This window comes from Chanodichthys erythropterus, chromosome 22, assembly GCF_024489055.1.
Source record: "Chanodichthys erythropterus isolate Z2021 chromosome 22, ASM2448905v1, whole genome shotgun sequence".
Lineage (NCBI taxonomy): Eukaryota > Metazoa > Chordata > Actinopteri > Cypriniformes > Xenocyprididae > Chanodichthys > Chanodichthys erythropterus.
In genome coordinates, this window is record NC_090242.1 from 34,231,657 (window position 1) to 34,253,097 (window position 21,441).

The 21,441-nt window shown below is 35.6% G+C and overlaps 2 protein-coding genes across 4 annotated transcripts; both read right to left on the reverse strand.

Moving 5' to 3' along the window:
* Positions 1–3,725: 3,725 nt before the first annotated feature.
* Positions 3,726–13,358, reverse strand: LOC137012313 (oocyte zinc finger protein XlCOF6-like). The gene is made up of 4 exons (XM_067375437.1): positions 13,283–13,358; positions 12,748–12,940; positions 5,547–5,669; positions 3,726–4,480 (listed from the first exon to the last, which is right to left on the reverse strand). Exons 2-4 carry the CDS (start codon positions 12,803–12,805, stop codon positions 3,726–3,728), a joined length of 936 nt encoding a protein of 311 aa, XP_067231538.1. The 5' UTR covers positions 12,806–12,940; positions 13,283–13,358.
* Positions 13,359–17,700: 4,342 nt separating this feature from the next.
* On the reverse strand, positions 17,701–20,644 carry LOC137013121 (gastrula zinc finger protein XlCGF57.1-like). 3 transcript variants are annotated; one of them, XM_067376738.1, is made up of 3 exons: positions 20,572–20,644; positions 18,231–19,424; positions 17,701–18,146 (listed from the first exon to the last, which is right to left on the reverse strand). In XM_067376738.1, exons 1-3 carry the CDS (start codon positions 20,627–20,629, stop codon positions 18,022–18,024), a joined length of 1,377 nt encoding a protein of 458 aa, XP_067232839.1. In that variant the 5' UTR covers positions 20,630–20,644; the 3' UTR covers positions 17,701–18,021. The 3 variants fall into 3 exon arrangements, with proteins under 3 accessions (XP_067232839.1, XP_067232840.1, XP_067232838.1); XM_067376739.1 differs by having other exon boundaries at positions 17,701–18,597; positions 18,844–19,370; positions 20,572–20,629; XM_067376737.1 differs by having other exon boundaries at positions 17,701–19,424.
* Between the last annotated feature and the right edge of the window lie 797 nt (positions 20,645–21,441).

The following is a 21,441-nucleotide window of genomic DNA, read 5'->3' on the forward strand; positions in this document are numbered from 1 at the left end:
AATTTGAATATAATTCCAATTTTGCAAATATTTCAGAAAGAATTTTGAATTTAGCTTGTCAACCATTTTGACAGCCCTACACAAGATTGGAATTGATATTAAAAATGTGAGCCCACAAGAAGCTTGCCTTCCAAGTTGTCTGTGTGCCAATTTGACTTTACATGCTATATTCATTACCTGGTTGTTTACCTTATCAAATAGTTTGTTTAAAAAAAGACACTTTTGCACAGTTTTATATATATATTATATTATAACATATTATAATATTATTGTTAAATAAAATGCTTTGTTCAGTTCTGTTCTTATAACTGCCACAAACAGAAATAAGAAATCAATGAATAAATATTGATTCTGTATATCAGTTATCGGCCACATAAACATGCAAACAATTAGTATTGATAAAAAAAAATTGGTCGATCTTTACATTCAACTAGCTTTAAAAAAAAAAAAAAAAAAAACTGGTTCTGGAACAAATCGCCTACTCTGCCTTTAAGTGTTTTGCCCAAACAAGTTTCTTTTTTTTTTTTTTAGAAACAATTCAGCTCCTCTAGCTGATTTGTATGTTGCTTACATTCGATATGATTTACATGAATTGAAAACTGTTTACTAGGTTTCATTCGTTCATTGCACAAGATGAAAACACAAATCACAATCTTTAGGAATTGTAATATGAAAAACCAGCCAGAGTTTACGTTTCACGAGCGTAATGAAGCCTAGAGTCACTAAATGAACTGACTCGTTTGGTCGATTGGATTAGATTGGATTTTATCCTAATGATAAAATAAAGGTACTCACAGTCTAAAAAAAACAGCAGATTTAGATCAGAATCAACGGCTGTGTTCCACTTCACATGTTTATGTTCCCTTCCCTCGCTGGCTCGCTCACTTCTCTTCTTCTCTTGGACTCGTCTGTAATTGCTTCGGTTGAGCGCCCTCTACTGGCGGAAATCTAACCTTCATAGACTAGTTGCAGGTGTAATCTGCAAACACTATTTATCTGAAATTTAAAATAAAAAAAGGTAAATAGATAAAAATAAATAAATAAAAACTAATAATAACATAAATGTACACATGTTTAAATCCAGAAGCATACATAATGCACACCAATTTTTTAGAACAGGAAATATAATAAATTGTGACTATTGTATTTCATTAGAACATCAATCTTATAATTTAATCAAATCTAGTTTGCACATACTTTATAATATAACATATAGTTTAAAGTTTAACATATAAGTTTAATTATATAACAATATTAACTAAACTTGAAATGGTTACAAATAGTTTGTATAAATAATTTAATTGTTCCCAGAATGTTATAGCTACAAAAAGCAAAAAAACAGATTTTGTTCAAACACTTTCTAGACTCTAAATAATGACAAACAAATTAATTTATCTCATCAAAAGCTGTTAATATTAGAAATTTATATTTTCAGCAATTAGCAATTCTTCAATTCCCACAGCAGTTCAGAGAGAAGCTGAAAGAATACTGATGTAGCCTGATCGCAAAGATTTAACTTAAAGACTATATCATCATTTATAGCAGTACAATTAGACTTTATTGTATGTTATGTCTGAAATAAATGATTCAGTTGTTTGTGCGTCTTAAATTGTGTTTGCCAGGTTTCATTTATTCATTATGGGGAATTAGTTAGACCCCATAAAGGGATCAACCAGCTCAATAAAGACCAGTAGTCAAAGTTAAAGTCCAACAAGCTAAAAGAGAGTTTACCAAAGACCAAGTTCTCTGCACTTCCATAGGCCATAGAAAATTAGCAAGAGGATGCAGCTTCTAACTAACTTAGACATCATCTTTGAAGTTCTATATACAAAAGAAACTTTAGTAAGGGTCACAGGTGAGTCAATGTTTTGAAGGACTCTTCTCATCTTGGCTGCTGTTGAATACTCCTGGGGACTATTACTTTGGCATGGTCGGTCACATGCCACTACTTTAAATCTGCGTATTGTCAGAACTTCACTGGAACAGAACATCCACACAAGAAACATTACCATTTCATTATATAATACAAGAATAAATCCACACCCCTTCAATTACTATGACCCTGCCAAAATGTCCATGTCAAATGAAACTGATTTTAGCAAATTACCCTCTTAGATTAAATAACTCTATGGAAACTAATTGTAGATTTTGCTAAAAGGTACACTTTAACACTAACTTTTGAAAAAAACTGCATGCATTTTGCAGAATACCACTGTTTTGGTTGCGCTTAGGCTCCACTTGACTATGCGGATGAATATGATTATCCAACTGATTATAAAACATTCACTACTACCCTTAAGAGAAATAACCAGCTTAAATGAAAAGGATCTCGAGCTGACTAGCTGAAGACATTAGCTTTACCCATTAATAAACGGTACTTTCTTTAAAATAAATTCCAGCACAGCGCTACAATAACCATAATGAGCCTTCACAATAGATGATGCTTTACAATGAACTCTGTTAGAGTTACATATGGCAATTTATATGTTCAATGAAATACCTTACTCACCTTTTCCACATCACTTTTACAGTGTTAGGGATTACCGGTTTAGGACACGAGACCAGATATGATGAAAGAAGAGATCAGGAGTAAGAAGTGCAATCAATTGGAAGAAAATTTTACTGAAGAATAGTTTGCCATTTCAACAGCAGAAGACAGCTTCAAGTCTCACAGGTTCGTAAACCACTCTGCATACATTCACATTTCCACAGCAATTATACTCTAACAAAGTCTACTTTGACATTTGTAAAATAAACAATTATTACGTGGGTTAAACAATTCTGATTGGCTAAGAAAAACAGACAAAATTAGTAATCTCTAACACATGGACAGATAGTCAGATATATCATATCTGCATATCTCCATCCATCACGATGCTTTTGTTCAGACCTGAATTTAGGTACAGGATGTCCATACATCATGACAAGGCATCTGCAGGTCTCAGGCAGAATGCCAGTTGTCATCAGTACCAATACAAGACCTGGACACAGAACCCCAGTGCACATACAAAGACACACAGGATTCAAAGTTTCTTCAAGGCTGAAGTTGGCCCGAGCTTTAACTATTACAGGAAATATTCCCAAAACATAATGAAGTTGTACTCTCCTCTCAGTAAGCGTTACAGACAATATTCATCATTTTTACTTAGTTTTTGAAAATGAAAATAAATGCTTTAACATACGTTGAAGAAGTTATTCAAACAATTTAATATTTAGAAGGATAAATGTCGATTAATAACTTGATTATAAAAACACTCAAAAGTTATATATTGACACGGCAGTACATTCCAGAATCCAACATTTCAAATCCCTCAGTTCTCACCATCACCGAAAAGCTAATTTTGATTCTTGTCTTATTGCAAGCTCTGTCACATTCTCTTTTTGCCAGCAGAATCTCCTTTGGGCATTTGTTTAAAATGGGTGATTTCCCAGAGGTTTGAGATTTAGCTGCTCAACCTTTCTGGCTCATAGTGACAACTAACCTATGCCACTCCCACATGGGTCAAAGTAGCTGGAGCAACTTTTCTCTATTTACAGATATGACAAGATACAGTTTAATATATAAACACAACGGGCTTACCATAGTGAATAAAGGTAGGGCAAAATCATGTTTTGGAAGAAGGATTGATGGTGTATTGACTATTTATTTAAATTTTGTTCATTTTAATCTGAATGTTAAATTATTCACTTGAAAGTGAGTGATTGATCTGAACATGAACATTTGCTTATTGAGGCAACTTCTGGCAATGCTTTTTCTTATGAGTCTGTAGATGAGAGATTTGGGTGAAACTCTTCCCACATGAAGAGCACTGGTGCGGCTTCTCTCCAGTATGAACTCTCTCATGATCTTTCAAAGATTTTGAATAAGAGAACTTCTTTCCACAGTGTGAGCACTTGTACGGCTTCTCTCCTGTATGAATTCTCTGGTGTGATTTTAAGGCACTGGATGTAGTGTAGGTCTTCCCACAGTCAGAGCATATATGAGGTCTCTCACCAGTATGTACACGCTCATGCTGTTTTAAAGAGTGCAGTTCTGAAAAACTCTTTCCACAGAGAGAGCAAATGTGTCGCTTCACATCTACATGAACTTTAAGGTGTGCTCTTAAGCTTGATGCCAAAACAAATGTTTTATCACACTGATCACAGCTGAATGATTTTACTCCAGAGTGAGAGTGCATATGACTGTTGAGAATGCTTTTGCGTTTGAAACTCTTTCCACACTGAGTGCATGTGAACGGTCTTTCTCCAGTGTGAACTCTCATGTGCTCATTTAGGTGTCTTTTATGTATGAAACTCTTTCCACACTGAATACATGTGAACAGATTTTCTCCAGTGTGAATTCTCATGTGTCGCTGAAGGTCTGATTTATGCATGTAATATTTTCCACACTCATTGCAGATGAAAAATTCTTTGACTCCAGATTTTCCAGCTTGTTTTTGTGTGACATTCTCTTCAGTCTTTGAAACAACTGCATTTCCATCTTCATTTTTTAAATGATGAGGTTTATGAAACCCATGCTGTTTGTCTCCATTCACTTTCATCGAGTCTAAAATCAACATTTTAAATTCCCACAATCAATTCATCTTAATTCTCCTCAGCAGTCACTAAAGACAATTAAGGAATACGTCTCAGGTTACGACTGTAACTATGTTTCCCATAGAGGGTGAATGAGACACTTGGATTGATGCTATGGGGAAAGTCATCAACATGACCATTGTCTGAACCACGTGTGAACACACTCCAATTTCATTGGCTGGCAACGTCTGTGACATCATTAGCGGAGCACCCGGAAATATAAGAGGGTGCCTGTAAATAGGGCTGAATGATTCTGGAAAATAATCCAGAATATAATCTGCCTATCACTAAGGTCTATGAAAGCAGACCTCAGCACTTTTCTAGGTTGATTTCCGTGACAACTATAGCAACCATTAAACACCCAATTTCTTTGGCCATGTGCTTTGTGGCATGGATAGCTAGATCTGCCTCAGGCACAAACGTTAAAGAGTAGGTGCTCAAATCTCATCCCTCAAGAGAGCCGAGCATAGGTTGAGTTCCTCAGAGCAACCGCATCACAAAAAATACATTCAACTCCCTTGAGAGCCGAACACACTCCAATCAAACATTAGATTATCACTCTATTTAGAATCAAGCGAGAACAGAGTCTGCTATCATGAGTGCATTGCTATGAGTGCCTCCAACTCCCTCGAGAGCCAAACACACCCATGCAAACACTAAATTATTGTCCCTCAGGAGGAATCGAAGAACAATGCTCCTTACCACGAATGCATCATGATGAGCATATCGAGCTTCCTCATCAGTCAGACGTGCTGCACCGCAGTGTTTGTCTTAAACTCCCATACAAACAAGTAGCTCCTGAAGACAAAAGAGATGATGACTTGTATCACGGACAACCTCTTATACTTCCACTAATGACAGCCAATGAAACTGGAGTGTGTTCAAACATGTTTCAGAGATTGGTGACGCTGATGACTTTCCCCATAGCGTCAATCCAAGACACATTGTTGATTTCCACTTCGAAAGGGAACACCAACCTGTCTGTTCCTCTGTATCTTCATCTCTCATTCTGCAGGGTTCTACCTCATTCTCCATCTTTACAGTAATATGAAAGTTGTTCCTCCTGGAGCAATTCCTCTTGCTTTCCTCTTCACCTGTAGGAAGATGCGAATAGGGATTAATCAAAACAAACTTCCATATTCTGTAAAACAGGTTGCATCATTACTAGTTCAGGTCTTTTGTAGTGCTCCATTAAATATACAGCTTTTTTACTCAAGATGCCTTCAAATGAGCATTACCAATGTCCAGGGGTATCTGGTGGGTAATAGTGGAACTGAGGACCAGGTGCTTTGGTACAAAAGGGGATAATGAATTTGTAAAAAATGTGACAATACCAGTCTTTCTGTGGTACCAGTTTACAGTGCTGACTTAATTTATCCTGCATTCAAATGGTCCCGTGCATATTCGTGTTTGAGTTCTGAAGAGTGTGTAAAACAACATTTTTATTTGCAGAGTTGAACATTGTAGCCAATCACAGAGAAGTTTTTCTGCACATAAAATGCAGTGATGATCCAAAGATGATCACCGCTAAATTGAAGCACTTTAAAGATGATCACAGATAAACTGAAGCGCTTTATTATGTACTTTATTTTTTATAAATGTGATAAACCAGATATATATATAAACAAAACATACATAATATTACGACTTACAATTGCACAAAAGGCTGCGAATGCACAAGCGAACTTGACTGTGCTAGTCATGAAGGAGCAAGTTCTGTTGTAGTATTTACTAGTTCTCTGGACATTGAATGTGGTAATTTCATTGCTTTCTATGGGAGATAAAAAACCTTCGGATTTTAATTTGTTTTCCGAAGATGGTGGTGATGAGGGTGAGTACTTAATGACTGAATTTTTGAGTGAACTAACCCTTTAATGTGAACACCTCTATTGTTCAGTCAGATGGTTTTTCACCAATTGCAATCTCTAAGGTGTGCCAAGCCCTTAAATCTTTACATGTTTCAAAATTGGCAGTAGGGGTCGACCGATTATCGGCGTGGCCGATTATCGGCGCCGATATTAAGCATTTTTATTGTTATCGGCATCGGCCATTTTCAAAACCGATTTGCCGATAAAACCATTTTATTTTGAAATGCGCGATCTGGCACTGATCCAGCCACCTCAATCAGAGCGCGCCGCTCTGTGGCCTAGACTAAGCCCCGCCCATCGTCCGTCTGATTTGTTGGGAGTCACGAGCCTGGCCAATCAATACGGCTGGCGCGGCTGGAAAATGTTCCGCTCTCACACCGAATGCACAGGAGCTGCTTCAGTGATCATCATCACACATCAATAAGTTATCTCTCGAAGGTAAGAATGCAGTAAACGTTCCTGAAGTTGCAAAACACCTAAATATAATCGATTTATGATGACAAGCCCCGTTCAGTTATTATACTGTGAATTCCCGGTCAATGTCCGTCATTGCAGTGATATGCTTTAACAGATCATCACATCATTGCTGAGATAGTGAAACTAAAACCTACTTCTCTCACCATTCGGCCAACTTAACGCTATATTGTGAATAGATTATCAACACGAATGAATTCACTCACGTCTGCTGCGTTTTTTTTTTTTGTTTTTTTTTTTGTGTGTTGTTCACATAGCTTCACTGAACAGCATCCGTTCCGTTAAGGGCTCTTAGTCAAAATAATGCGCATATTTGGAGAAATATTGCTTTATTCTAACATGATTGCAAAATAATTTATCATACAGATTCAGAATTACCATTATGCAATTTTGAAGAGCTGAAAGGGCATCAAGCGCGAGCTCTGGAGCTCTGACGCCCTGACGCGACGCGAGCTCCCTATTCCTGATTTAGTTATCTCCGCGGCCGCGCTCTCTCATTTGACTAATAACCCAATAACGTAAATTGTCAATAATCTCACATTGCACGTTTCTGGATGATGCTGTCCTGTATACTACTAATTGTTACCCATTTTAATTTACTTGATAAAACTTCAGAGAGATTACATTTATTTTCCATTATTTGTTCATTTGTTGCTGTTTAAATTTGCTTTAAGTTTTACTTTGTTTATAGAATGCTGCTGATGGATGCTCCCAGCACTTTTTATGTTTGTTGTTATTGTTAATATTAATGTTGTTATTATGAACAGTTCTCAGAATTAAAGATGTGTTAAAATAATTTAAAGAGAGTCTTTGTCAGAGGCCTTTTTATTCTTAATTTTGACATTAATTTTCATTTTTACACTAGACACATATCGGTTCAAAATATCGGTTATCGGTCTCCGTGATCTGTAATAATCGGTATCGGCATCGGCCCTGAAAAATGCATATCGGTCTATCCCTAATTGGCAGGTCCTGAAAAACTGGGACCTTATTTTTTAAAGCTAGCATCCAATTTTATTGCCCCACCTCTTACTCATATTTTTAACCTTTCTCTTGTCATTAATGAAATTCCACTTATATGGAAATCAGCTTTCATTCTTCTCCTGTTTAAAGTAGGAGATCCTACACACCTGTCTGTCTGTCCTGGACAAAGTCCTCGAAACCTTTGTTAGCATTTAAATTAAGGGGCTTTCTTTCTTTAACTTGTTTGTTTTATGTATGGATGGATGTTATCTTCCCATTTGAGTTGTATTGCTGACAATCTTGGCCAGGATGCTCTTGCAAAAGAGATTTTTAGTCTCAAAGTGCTTTTTTCCTAGTAAAATAAAGATAATAATAATATTATTAATAATAATACATTTCAATAGAGTGTCAATGTTGACATTTAATCAAAACTAGATTATAACATAGTTTAAAGTTTAATACATCAAATTAAGTAAACTTGAAATGGTTACAATAATAAATGTTTAACGTTTTTGAATTCATGAGTTAAATAACGCCTGTGATATATTACCTGACAATACTTTGACGTTTTACCCACACCCATAGGCTATTCACACCAAACAAACAGTTTGTTAAAGGTGCAATATGTAAAATTTTCTGTCCATTTCGCTAGAGGCCTATTCAAAACAAAGGCGTAGCTTGATGATGCCAAGCTTGAGCACAGAATCTTGGGACATGTGGTCTTCACAGCCGGTGGGAAAGAATTGGGATAGGACTCTGGAAGAAATAATGTTAATGGATGCGATTATTAACGTTACCGTAGTATGAAGCAGAGCAGGACCGAGCATTGTGGGAGCTGAACGAGGCCGCTGGAGCGATTGAGCCTCACGAGCAGCAGAACTTTTATTATGCCACAATCGCCGGCGCTGCTTCCGCTTTTCCGCTCATGAGTATGAGGCAACGCAGCTCTGTTAATCATATTAGATACATTACTGTTGAAAACGTTAGAACATTACTCTGTGTGTTCGCTCGGTGGCTGCTATGAGACACTTTTTACACACTGCAGTAAGATATCGATTTTAGAATATTAATAAATGCTGGATGGCTTGTGTTGATAAATGGCATGTAATTAATTTTAAAACAAACTGTATGATGGAGAAAATGCTGTATTACTCTTAATAAAAATAAAGCTGCATCTGATTATGCTATGTTAGCTACTTGACAAAATTGTGTTTTTCTCTGAGGCATGGTAAAGCATGAGACTCACGGGAAAAAAAATCAAGAACCTTAGATTTGAACAATAAGACTAAACGTGTTGAGCTATAAATAGTTTTCTGACAATAAATATATCAAAACAGTTGTTCTCTTGCCTATTAAAATATGTAAATATTAAAGTGTTTTTGGTGTTTCCATGGTTTCTACAAAATAAAACCGGAAACCGAGGGTAACGCGGGTATGACGCAATTGACAGGCGACTCCTCACATGTCCCTTGGTTAAAATTGCAAATTTCCCACTATTTACAAATAGTTGGAAACATTTGGGATATTGTAAGTACTCAAGTGAACAAAATATATAGCACTGGCCTAGTGGTTTTTGGGTATTTTAATGCAAAATTCGTACATATTGCACCTTTAATTATCATAGGTAGAGAATTTTAATATTTCATTTGCATGAGAAGTTTTACATAACAGCTACTCAACACTGTTAATCTAACAGGGATGGTAACGGGGTTGGTTTTACAGAGGGATGCTTTCTGTCATTTTCTTAACAAGGGGGTCATCGAGCTCTGCTTGCATATGATTTATGATTAAATACTCTGTTTCATTTGTTCATGACATAAAAACGAAAACACAACTCATAATCTTCACAAATTGTAATGTGAAAAACCAGTCAGTAATGAGTTCACGTTTCACGAGCGTACTGAACAGTTGGTTCTTTTCAAATTAATTCCTGATCCGACTAATGATTCACTAAATTAAGACTCGATGTCTTTTTGGATTTATATTTTTCCTAATAAACAATAAAATATATGTACTCACAGTATGAAAAAAACATCAGATTTGGAGCGAATGAACGAATGGCTGTGTTCCACTTCACATGTTTATGTTCCCTTCCCTCGCTCACTTCTCTTCTTCTCATAAACTCGGGTATGTGTCATTGCTTCGGTTGCACGAACGCCCTCTACCGGCGAAAACCAATCCCTATTAAACTACGTAACCTACAAGACAACCAAGATACGATATCTTGTTTGAGATTATACAAAAAATATTTATCTCCCCAAATATGTTGATTTGAGATAAAGATTCAAACTTCAAATATCTGCAAAAGAAGTTTGCAATTGCATTTACTTTATCCTTCAACTGTTGCATGTTACAGATGCTGTTGATTTTAATATAAATCTTGGCTTCTTTTTAAATTTAGATGGTATTATTACTAAAAATGTGAGATATTATAGAGTTACGAGATATAAAAACGTACCTCCAGAACTGCAGTTCTCTCCAAGCAGCTCTATGCAAGTTGTCTGATTTCGATTTCCAATAATAAAAATAAAACCACAGTCTCATAAACAGTGAATTAAATCAGTTAAAGGTACACTATTTAATTTTTGGCACTTAATAAACAAAATGTAATGCCTCTTGCAAAAGAACACTGTGGCCGGAGCTACTTTCTATCTGTTTCTGATGACAAGTATACTTATAACTGTGTTATAACACAGGTACTCGAGTCGGTTACTCTAAAATAGTCAGAATATAAACACTTATTAGGTGCCTAGGTGTACCATAGTGATAAGACAACAACATGGTTTAGAAGATTGATTCATAATGTACTCTCAAAAATATAAATATTTGTACATTTTGAACAAAAAACATGTACATAGTGTACATTTAATTCATGGAGGAAAAAATTTTTTTTTTACTAATTTTAACATTACAAAATACAAGGTGTAAACCACAGTGTAAGAACTTAAATAATCTTACATTCTTTCATACTATATAGCAGCTGTAAAAACAAGTACATTACTGCTTCAATTGCCACAGACACAGAACACATTCATTTTTCCTGAGCAATTTTATCTTCTCTCAGTGATGTATTTGTCAGAGTCCATATTATGAGAGAAATCACCTCTTCAAATATATATAGAATAACAGAATGAGCTGTTACTATTATTGGTTCATTAGCAATGCTGAATACAATGTTAAACCCTTTGATTTAATTTAAACCACTATATCCACTATATAACCACATATATAAAAAAAAGAGAGGCCACTCCAAGTTCAGAAATCAATGTTAAGTGGTCTCTTAATTTTTTTCAGAGCTGTTTATAATCACATTTGTTAATTCTATTATCATACTTTCAGTGTGCAGTGATTTCAATGCAAAAAGGTCTCATATGCACAATTAATGAAAATAACTGAACTCAACAAAGAAACAAAACAAATTCCTTCACAAATCATCGAATTTTAAGACAACACACTAGTTTTCTTTACTCTTATTTTGACCTTCCCCAAAGGCTCTTCTTGACAATCAAACTCCACTACTAATTTTAGCGAAATATAGAGCTTTTGATTAATTTGTATGTCAAATTATTTACTTGTAAGAGCATTATTTGTAAGTGATGGATCTGAAAATGAACTTTCCCCATTAGACAACTTCGGACATTTTTTCTTATGACTCTGTAGATTGGTTAATTGGGTGAATCTCTTTTCACAGTGTAAGCACTGGTATGGTTTCTCTCCAGTATGAATTCTCTGGTGTTGTTTTAAGACACTGGGTTTAGTGAAGCTCTTCCCGCAGTCAAAGCACATATAAGGTCTCACACCTGTATGAATACGCTCATGCTCTTTTAAAATCTGCAGTCGCGAAAAACTCTTTCCACAGAGAGAGCAAAAGTGAGGCCTCACACCAGTATGAACTATAAGGTGTTCTCTTAAGTTTTGTTTAAAAACAAATGTTTTATCACACTGATCACAGCTGAATGATCTCACTCCAGCGTGACGCCGCAGATGATTTTTCAGAAGGTTTTTGGATCTGAAACTCTTTCCACACTGAGTGCATGTGAACGGTTTTTCTCCAGTGTGAATTCTCATGTGATCATTAAAATTTCCCCTCTGAATGAAACTCTTTCCACACTGAGCACATGTATGAGGCTTCTCTCCAGTGTGAGATCTCATGTGTCTTATAAGATTTGATTTGTGAATGCACCTCTTTTCACACTGTGTGCATGTTAAAGTTTTTTCTCCTGTGTGAATTCTTGTGTGCACATTTAAGTCCACTTTGTGAATGAAACTCTTTCCACACTGAGTGCATGTATAAGGCCTTTCTCCAGTGTGAATTATCATGTGCACCTTAAGGTGTGCTTCATGTTTGTAACTCTTTCCACACTCAGAGCAGGTGAACGGTTTTTCTCCAGTGTGCATTCTCATGTGTCTGTCAAGGTGAGATTTATATATGAAACTCTTTCCACACTCAGAGCAGGTTAAAGTTCTTTTGACTGCAGATTTCCCAGCTTGATTTTGTGTGATATTCTCTTCAGTCTTTGAAAAAATGAAATTTCCATCTTCATTTTTGAAATGATGAGGTTTTTGAAACACATGTTTCTCTTCATTTTTATGTGTCAGTTTTCCATCTTCATTTGTCAAATGATGCTGTTTGTCTTCATTCACTTCCATCAAGTCTAAATCAACATTTTAAATTCAAATAAAAAAAGACAAATGACAACAAAGAATTAGTTTAGTTATTAATTAGTTAAAAGTTAAGTTAAGTTAATTTAGCACAAATCTTGTTTACTACTGTGTCTAATAATATCTAATATTAAATGTATTGTTACATTTCAGTTTTCATCTAAATGTTCCTCAGTTTTTTAAGAGAATGAAGGAAAACACCAACCTATTAGTTCCTCTGTATCTTCATCTTTTATTCTGCAGGGTTCTTCCTCAAACTCCATCTTTACAATAGTATGTCAGCAGTTTCTCCAGCTTGCTGCTGCTTCTCTTGTGGGAATATTCCCCAGAATTTAAACTCCAATGAATGGCTCTTGCTCATTTAGCAGATGCTCATCACACTCACAATCGCTCAACTTCTGTTGAAACAATAAGATTATTTGATTTTTTTTTTTTTTAACTTACTTTACATTCTAACTCATCTGGCCGATGTTGCTCTTACATTACATTTGATTTATCATTTAAAATTTAGTTTACTAGGTTTAATTTTTTCATTACTTATAAATGAAAACAATTTATAATCTTCCTAAATTGTATGAAAAACCATTCAAGTTTACGTTTCACGACCGTAATGCACAACATTAGGCTATTCTTAATTCTTAACGGACATTAAACATTTAACACAACATTAAATCTAAATTCTTAACTGACTCGTTTAGTCGTTTGGATTTTTCCTAAAAAAATAAGATAAATATACTCACAGTATGAAAACAGCAGATTTAGCGAATGAACGGCTGTGTTCTACTTCTCATGTTTATGTTCACTTCCCTCGCTCACTTCTCTTCTTCTCCTAGACTCGGATGTGTGTCATTACTTCAGTTAACAAGTGCCCTCTACTGGCGGAAAACAATATCTAACCTTCATAGATTAGATACAACCTTTGTATAATCTGTTTGAGATTATACAAACAATATTTATCTCCCCAGATATGTTTGATTTAGGAAAAAGATTCAAACTTAAAATAATTGCTAAGGAGTTACTAATTGTATTTACCTTCTGGACTCTTCCTCCAACTCTTCTGTGTAACTGATGTTGCTGACTTTAATATAAATATTGATTTCTTTTTAATGAAGTTTGAGCAAAAACTGACAATACTGTGCCTAAAAATAAACAAAATATTGACGTCTGATTTAGTGATTAATTGATTTATTCGTTGAATAATATCACATTTGCACGTGCTATTTGGGACAAAACAGCACTTGTGTGATATACGTTGCTCATGTGATATTGCTTATTGTTGAAACCTTTTTTTTCATAACTGTTCATAAAAAAAAAAATGTGCTCATGACTTAAGCCACTCAAAAAGTACTAGTTTTGTTTCTTTATTCTTGTAACAAAGTCTACACACAAAGTATGTAGTGATGGTGCAGATGATTGCTACGAGTGAATTTGTGAGCAAAACTCTTTTCACACTGAGTACATGTAAACGGTTTTTCTCCAGTGTGAATTCCCATGTGTATCTTATGCTCTGATGTATATGTGTAACTCTTTCCACACTCCGAGCAGGTGAAAGATCCTTTGACTCCAGTTTTTCCGGCTTGTTTTTGTGTGAAATTCTTTTCAGTCTTTGAAATGACTGTTTCCATTTTAATTTGTGGAATGATGAGGCTTTTGCTTTTTGTCTTCATTCACTTCCACTGGGTCTAAAATATGGTTCAATCTCACTTTAGCACAAATCCAGTTTACTACTGAGTAGAGATGTAACAATATCAAAATCTCACAATATAATAATACCTCAATATAAAGTCCATGATATAAAATTTATTGCAATATTCAAAAAAAAAAAACCAACAAAAAAAACAAAACAAATGAAGACGTAAGTGTTCAACAATGATTGAACATTACAATGATGTACAGATTAACCATGTCATATCCTGTCCTCTTTTCTTTATCATTTCATCATCACTATTGCTTAGGGGTATGAGGTATAGTAGGTAAATGAGGATTAGGTAAATGACCTAAAACTCCCTTTTATAAAATTATTAATTCCACCAGCTGGACCTTGACAAAAGTAAAATCTATTATTATTTTTTTAAATATTCTCAAGAGTTTTATTTGTTAATATTAGTTAATGCACTATGAAGTAAAATGAACAGCTGTATTTTTATTAACCAAGGTTAACAAAGATTAACAAATACAGTAACAAATGAACCTTATTGTGTTATTCCTAATTCAACACAAATAAGATGCTCAAACACATGAACGATCCAGACAGGTGAAACAGAATATTTTTGTAAGTTGGATTCATAAAGACTTCACTTGTTTCTAAAAGAATGACTCAGTGATGGAGACATTTTCAACAGTAATTTCTGGCCACCTAGTGGCGTAACAATGCTGATTGGACGAGACACCTGTCAATCAAGACATGCAGAAAAATACCATAATAAAGCTGCAGCAGGAGAAAGTCGATTCGCGTGTTTATGTGTAATATCAGAGCATGCAGTTTTAAAGACCCTAAAATTCCAGATATAGGGGCAAAATGCCCCTGTATGATTGTCTTAACAATACAAGCAAGAGTGCTTTTTTCTGCACATGTGATACTTAGATCAATAAACAGTAAGTTAATATTATAAAATAAAATCTGTCAGTTTTATATTTTTAAAAACTAATTTAATTATAATTTTAATACGACATAGTGACAAACAGAGAGAACATACAGGACTAATTAACAATCAAGAAACTCATGAACGGAACAGATCAAAACACAAACTCTAAACATGAACAAAACTCAAAACATGACAGTAGGGCTGTTTTATGATTATTTATTTTATTTAGTGAGCTGATGGCATCACCTACTGTGAAACATAAAAAAAAAAACATTTTGCAATAATGACAATGCAAAACGTTCACCTGAAAATAATAAAAAATAATAATAATTTCAAAGTTCAGTCTTATCAGTATAAATCATGTTACAGTGGTTGAGAAAAAAGAATGGCAATGTTTGACCAACCTGTCACCAGATTCAAACTTAATTTCTAATTTTATCAAATTACCCCTTTAAATCACTCTATTAAAAGAATCTGAATGTCAAATTATTTGTAAGTGCAATATTTGTAAATCATGTATTTGAATGTGAACTTTGCTCACTTAGACAACTTGCAATGACTTTTCTTATGAGTCTGTAGATTAGATGCTTGGATGAAACTCTTCCCACATGAAGAGCTCTTTCCACAGTGTTAACACTTGTACGATTTCTCTCCAGTATGAATTCTCTGGTGTGATTTTAAGATGCTCAATGTACTAAAGCTCTTCCCACAGTCAAAGCACATATAAGGTCTCACACCAGTATGAATACGCTGGTGCACTTCTAAACATAACAGTAGTGTAAAACTCTTTCCACAAAAAGAGCAAAGGTGAGGCTTTACATCTACATGAATTTTAAGTTGTCTTCTTAAGCTTGATTCCAGAACAAATGTTTTATCACACTGATCACAGCTGAATGACTTCACTCCAGAGTGAGAGTTTGATTATTGTTGAGAGAGCTTTTGGATCTGTTACTCTTTCCACACTGAGTGCATGTGAACGGTCTTTCTCCAGTGTGAATTCTCATGTGTCTCTTAAGGTTTGATTTATGTGTCAAACTCTTTCCACACTCAGAGCAGGTGAAAAATCCTTTTACTCCAGATTTTCCAGCTTGTTTTTGTGTGAAATTCTCTTCATTCTTTGAAATGACTGAAGTTCCATCTTCATTTTTGAAACAAATAGTTTTTTTAAACAGATGTTGTTTGTCTTAATTTTATATGTCAGTTTTTCATCTTCATTTGTGAAATGGTGTTTGTCTTCATTGACTTCCATCAGGTCTAAAACCAACATATTAAATTCAGTTTACAAAAGGACAAATAAGAAACAAAAAAATACAATTAATTCTTAATTTAGCACAAATCTAGTTTACTACTGAGTCTTTGGTCACTTTTCCTGAGCAATTTCATCTTCTCTCAGTGATGTGTTTGTCACAGTCTATATTATGAGATGGATCGCCAATTTAAACATGCATAGAAAAATATTTGGTGCCATGCAGAGAGCGATTTCAATGCAAAAGTCTTCAATATTTCAATGTAATTTAGTCTTCTACACATAAAGTGCATTGTGTTCGCGTGCATCCCGTGCCTATAGAAGCTCACACAAACGAGGATGAACAGCAACCAGGATCTTTAATAACAGAACTCAGAGAACTCTTAAAAAACACTATAAAGTTGACGCATACATTGACAAGAAGGGAAAAAGACTAAGCCAGAACTGAGGATATAAATAAATTAACCAAGCAAAGGAACTAATGAGGGAGTATATGAACACAGTTGGAAACTAATTACATAATTAAGACTGACAGACAGAAACAAAGAAACACAACACAGCAGACATGTGACACACATGCGCTTTGATTTTTTTTTTTTGCACTAGTTTGTCCACAAGGTGTCAACTCTGAACCGGCAAATGTTTCACATTATGAAAAGAAACGGAGAAGACGGAACAAGTTTAACAACAAACAGACATTTTTTTCGTCCATAACATTTTGAGAGAGAAAAAGCAGAGAAACTGAACAAGGATGAATCTCTCTTGTGCGCATGTGTCATATCTGTATCTGATTTAGACTGAACAAAAAACTGTAATAAATATAATGACCTATAGACAAAAAATAAATAAATAAATAAAAATTGTCGACCTGACATTAGTCACATAACAGCTGACTTAAAAATCTCAGGTCATTCAACCCCTACTAACTACTGGCCTGGCATGCATAATATATATATATGAATTAAAAAAGGTTAAAACATTCACTGATGCTCCAGAAGGAAACACAATGCATTAAGAGCCTGGAGCATCAGTGAATGTTACAACATTTTTTAATAGTTGCATTTGAGTCCCTCAGTTGTCATCAGTGTGAAAAGATGGATCTCAAAATTGTTCAGTAACTGTTGTAAAGGGTTCAAATATGCAAAAGATGGTGGAAAACTGAAGAGTCTGCAAGACCTGGAGGATTATTCTAAAGAACGTTGGGTAGTTTAACTGTTCAAGACAAACAAAAGACTCATAAACAATCATCACAAAACAAACAGTCGTGTATCATCCAGGTAATGACACACATTTAAGAACCAATGGTTCACAAACTTTTGAACTGGGTGATTAATAAATTCAGCTATTTTTTTGTTTTGTTGAATGTATGTAATATTTTATGTAAATTATTTTACTGAGGACAGTACTAAATAAAAAATAACATGCATTTAGTATGATCTCTCATTTTGTTAAAATTATTCACATTTTCACAGATTCTGCAAGTGGTTCACATACTTTTTCTTGCACAATTAATGTGATTACCTCCTCAGAATTAACAAAGCACATCCATTCATAAATTGTTGCATTTAACTCACACACTTTTTTTCTGAACTATTACTTTGACCTTCCTAAAATTTTCTTCGTCAAATGACCAAACTTCACTATTATTTTAGCACTGGTGCACATTCTCTCTAGAATGAATTCTCTCATGCTTTTTCATGTTTCCTGACTGAGTGAAACTCTTCCCACAGTGTGAGCATTTGTAGGGTTTCTCTCCAGTATGAATTCTCTGGTGTTTTTTTAAGATGCTTGGTGTAGTGAAGGTCTTCCCACAGTCAAAGCATATATAAGGTCTCACTCCAGTATGAATACTCTCATGCACTTTTAAAGAGGTCAGTAGTGAAAACCTTTTCCCACATGAAGAGCACTGGTGCGGCTTCTCTCCAGTATGAATTCTCTCATGCACTTTCAAGGATTCTGAACGAGCAAAACTCTTTCTGCATTGTGAGCACTTGTATGGTTTTTCTCCAGTATGAATTCTCTGGTGTGTTTTTAAGACGTCTGATGTAATGAAGGTCTTTCCACAGTCAAAGCACATATGAGGTCTCACTCCAGTATGAACTTTAAGGTGTCTTCTTAGGTTAGATGAAAAAACAAATGTTTTATCACACTGATCACAGTTAAATGACCTCAGTCCAGAGTGAGAGCGCAGATGATCTTTGAGAGAGCTTTTGTGAGTGAAACTCTTTCTACATTGAGTGCACGTGAACGGCTTTTCTCCAGTGTGAATCCTCATGTGATCATTAAAGTGTTCTTTCTGGGTGAAACTCTTTCCACACTGAGTGCATGTGAATGGTTTTTCTCTAGTGTGAATTCTTGAATGCACATCTAAGTGTTTTTTCTGAATGAAACTCTTTGCACACTGAGTGCACGAGAATGGTTTTTCTCCAGTGTGAGTTCTTGTGTGCACATTTAGGTGCCCTTTATGTACAAAACGCTTTCCACACTGAGTGCATGTGAATGGTTTTTCTCCAGTATGAATTCTCATGTGCATATTTAAATCTTTATTCTGAATAAATCTCTTTCCACACTGAGTGCATGTGAATGGTTTTTCTCCAGTATGAATTCTAATGTGCATATTTAAGTCTTTTTTCTGAATGAAACTCTTTCCACAATGCATGCATGTGAATGGTTTTTCTCCCGTGTGAATTCTCATGTGCACATTTAGGTGTCCTTTATGTATGAAACTCTTTCCACACTGACTGCATGTGAATGGTTTTTCTCCAGTATGAATTCTCATGTGCACAATTAAGTCTTTTTTCTGAATGAATCTCTTTTCACACTGTGTGCATGTAAATATTTTTTCTCTAGTGTGAATTCTCATGTGTACAATAAAGTTTTTTTTGTGCATATACGTTTTTTCACACTCGGAGCAGGCGAAAGATCCTTTGACACCAGATTTTCCAGCATGTTTTTGTGTGAAATCCTTTTCAGTCTGTGAAATGACTGTGTTTCCACCTTCATTTGTGAAAAGATCAGGATGCTGTTTGTCTTCATTCACTTCCATCAGATCTAAAATCAACATAATAAATTGTCAAAATTCAAATAAAGACAGAAAAAGTATTACAAAAAGAAGTATAGACAATTATAGAAGTATATGACAATTAAAAAAAAAGTTCTGTCATGACAACTCAATGCGCTATGTTTGGTATGTTTGGTCTAGGCAGAATAGCTCTGCTGCACTGTTGCTGTTGACTTTGCTGCTGCTGCTGCTGCTGCTGCTGCAGAGCAAGCACAGGACTTTCTTCTGCCAATATATACATATACATACAATACATACACAGACACGCTGCTGTGAGCATTAAAGACATTCTGCTGCTGCACAACATAACATTGACTGAATTACATGTGGCAGATCCATACTAGAGATCTATACAAGTGGAGCTGGGGAAGGTGGCGGGTTTCTGAAAGCAACTGCTATAGCTGCTTTGCAAATGCTGACCAGTATTTGTAAGTTAAGCAGCAAGTTCATTGCCTGCTGATGCAGCAGGAAACAATCAGAATGATGTGGTTGTTAACAGATTGAGTTATGGACTTGTCTGGCTTTCACCAGACCAAGCTCAATTTAAAATTGAACATTGGTCTTATTCACGCAATTGGATAGTCCTTCAACCAATCAGATCAATGATCCGGGTGACGTACTTTGCAGAGCGACGCGAAAACTCCAGACAGGTTTAGTTTGTATTGGTTTGTAGCATTGATTAGCGGTTTGCAGAAGCAGCAATGGCATCGAGCAATTTTTGAAAGAGAAAGTGAGTGGTATTTACACACACTCGAGCGATTTGTTTGCTAAACTAAAGAAGTCATTCAGCATCGTCGAGAGGTTAAAAGGAATTGGATTGACGGTCGTGCTTGCCGTCTCTTCTCTATCGTCATCGTGTTATAGCCGCCAATAGCGAGCAAGGTGGATAAGCCAGTCTGTGATTGGTTCCCGCAAAAGTGTAACAGAAGCAGTAGAAATGAATGTACAGGTTTCCAGACTCAGTTTCCGGGCTAAATCAAATCGCCGGCAGATCAGACTGGGTTTACCCAGTCTAGTTATGGACCGATCAACCAGCACCATCTAGAGTTTTATGACAGAAATTTGTTTGTATAGATTATTGTTCTTGTCCTTAATGTTCCTCAGCAGTTGTTAAAGAAAATTAAGGGACACACCAACCTATTTTTTCCTCTGTATCTTCCTCTTTAATTCTACAGGGATCTTCCTTTATCTCCATCTTTACAATAGTATGTCAGTAGTTTCTCCTGGAGTAATTGCTTGCTGCTTCTTCAGCTGTGGGAAGAGAGGAATATTCTTCAGGATTTAAACTCTCATGAGATGTGTATTGTAGTCGCTGTTGTTGTATCTGGACTGGACTAGATTTCCAGAGAGGCGTTATGAGAAATTTGTGTTTCACAGACATACTTTGCAATTTTAATCCTCATCTTGCTGGATCTGTCAGATGCTTTCGACAAAGTTAGCCAGATACTCCTGTCAACCCTCATGACAAATGGCATGGAACTGCACTCCAATGTTTCAAGTCTTACCTCTTAGGAACGTCCTTCAGGCTATCACGGAGGGTCCTTGATATCAAGTCGCAACATCTAGCTACTGGAGTGCCTCAGGGCTCAGTGCTTGGACCACTTTTCTTTTCTACCTACATGTCATCACTAAGATGTGTCATTCAGATGTTTGCTGCTCGCATCTCAACCTGATATTTTTCAGACATTTCTTGCTGGATGAAGGACTACCACCTTTAACCTTGCGAAGACAGAACTGCTTGGTTCTCAGCCAACCCAACACTTCATCACAATTTCTCCATTCAGCTCACATCACACCTCTCTTTATAAACTTACACTGGTTGCCAATTTCCACTCATATCAAAGTCAATGCACTGATGTTTGCCTACAAAACAACCACTGCCTCTGCACCCCTATACAACTCACTACTTGAGACGTATGTGCCCTCCAGAAGCTTGTGTTCTGCAGGTGTAGTGCCATCTCAAAGAGGCACAAAATCAAATTTCACTGACCTTTACCTGCACTGTTC

Bases quoted from the DNA above. Each gene is read 5' to 3' on its own strand.
- LOC137012313 (XM_067375437.1), bottom strand. From the start codon at position 12,805: ATGGAGTTTGAGGAAGAACCCTGCAGAATAAAAGATGAAGATACAGAG. The intron at 5,670-12,747 runs GTTGGTGTTTTC...ATCTTCCTACAG, and splicing joins AGATACAGAGGAACTAATAG to GTGAAGAGGAAAGCAAGAGG. The intron at 4,481-5,546 runs GTTCCCTTTCGA...TAAAAAATGAAG, and splicing joins AGAGGAACAGACAGGTTGGT to ATGGAAATGCAGTTGTTTCA.
- LOC137013121 (XM_067376737.1), bottom strand. From the start codon at position 20,629: ATGGAGATAAAGGAAGATCCCTGTAGAATTAAAGAGGAAGATACAGAG. The intron at 19,425-20,571 runs GTTGGTGTGTCC...TGTTGATTTTAG, and splicing joins AGATACAGAGGAAAAAATAG to ATCTGATGGAAGTGAATGAA.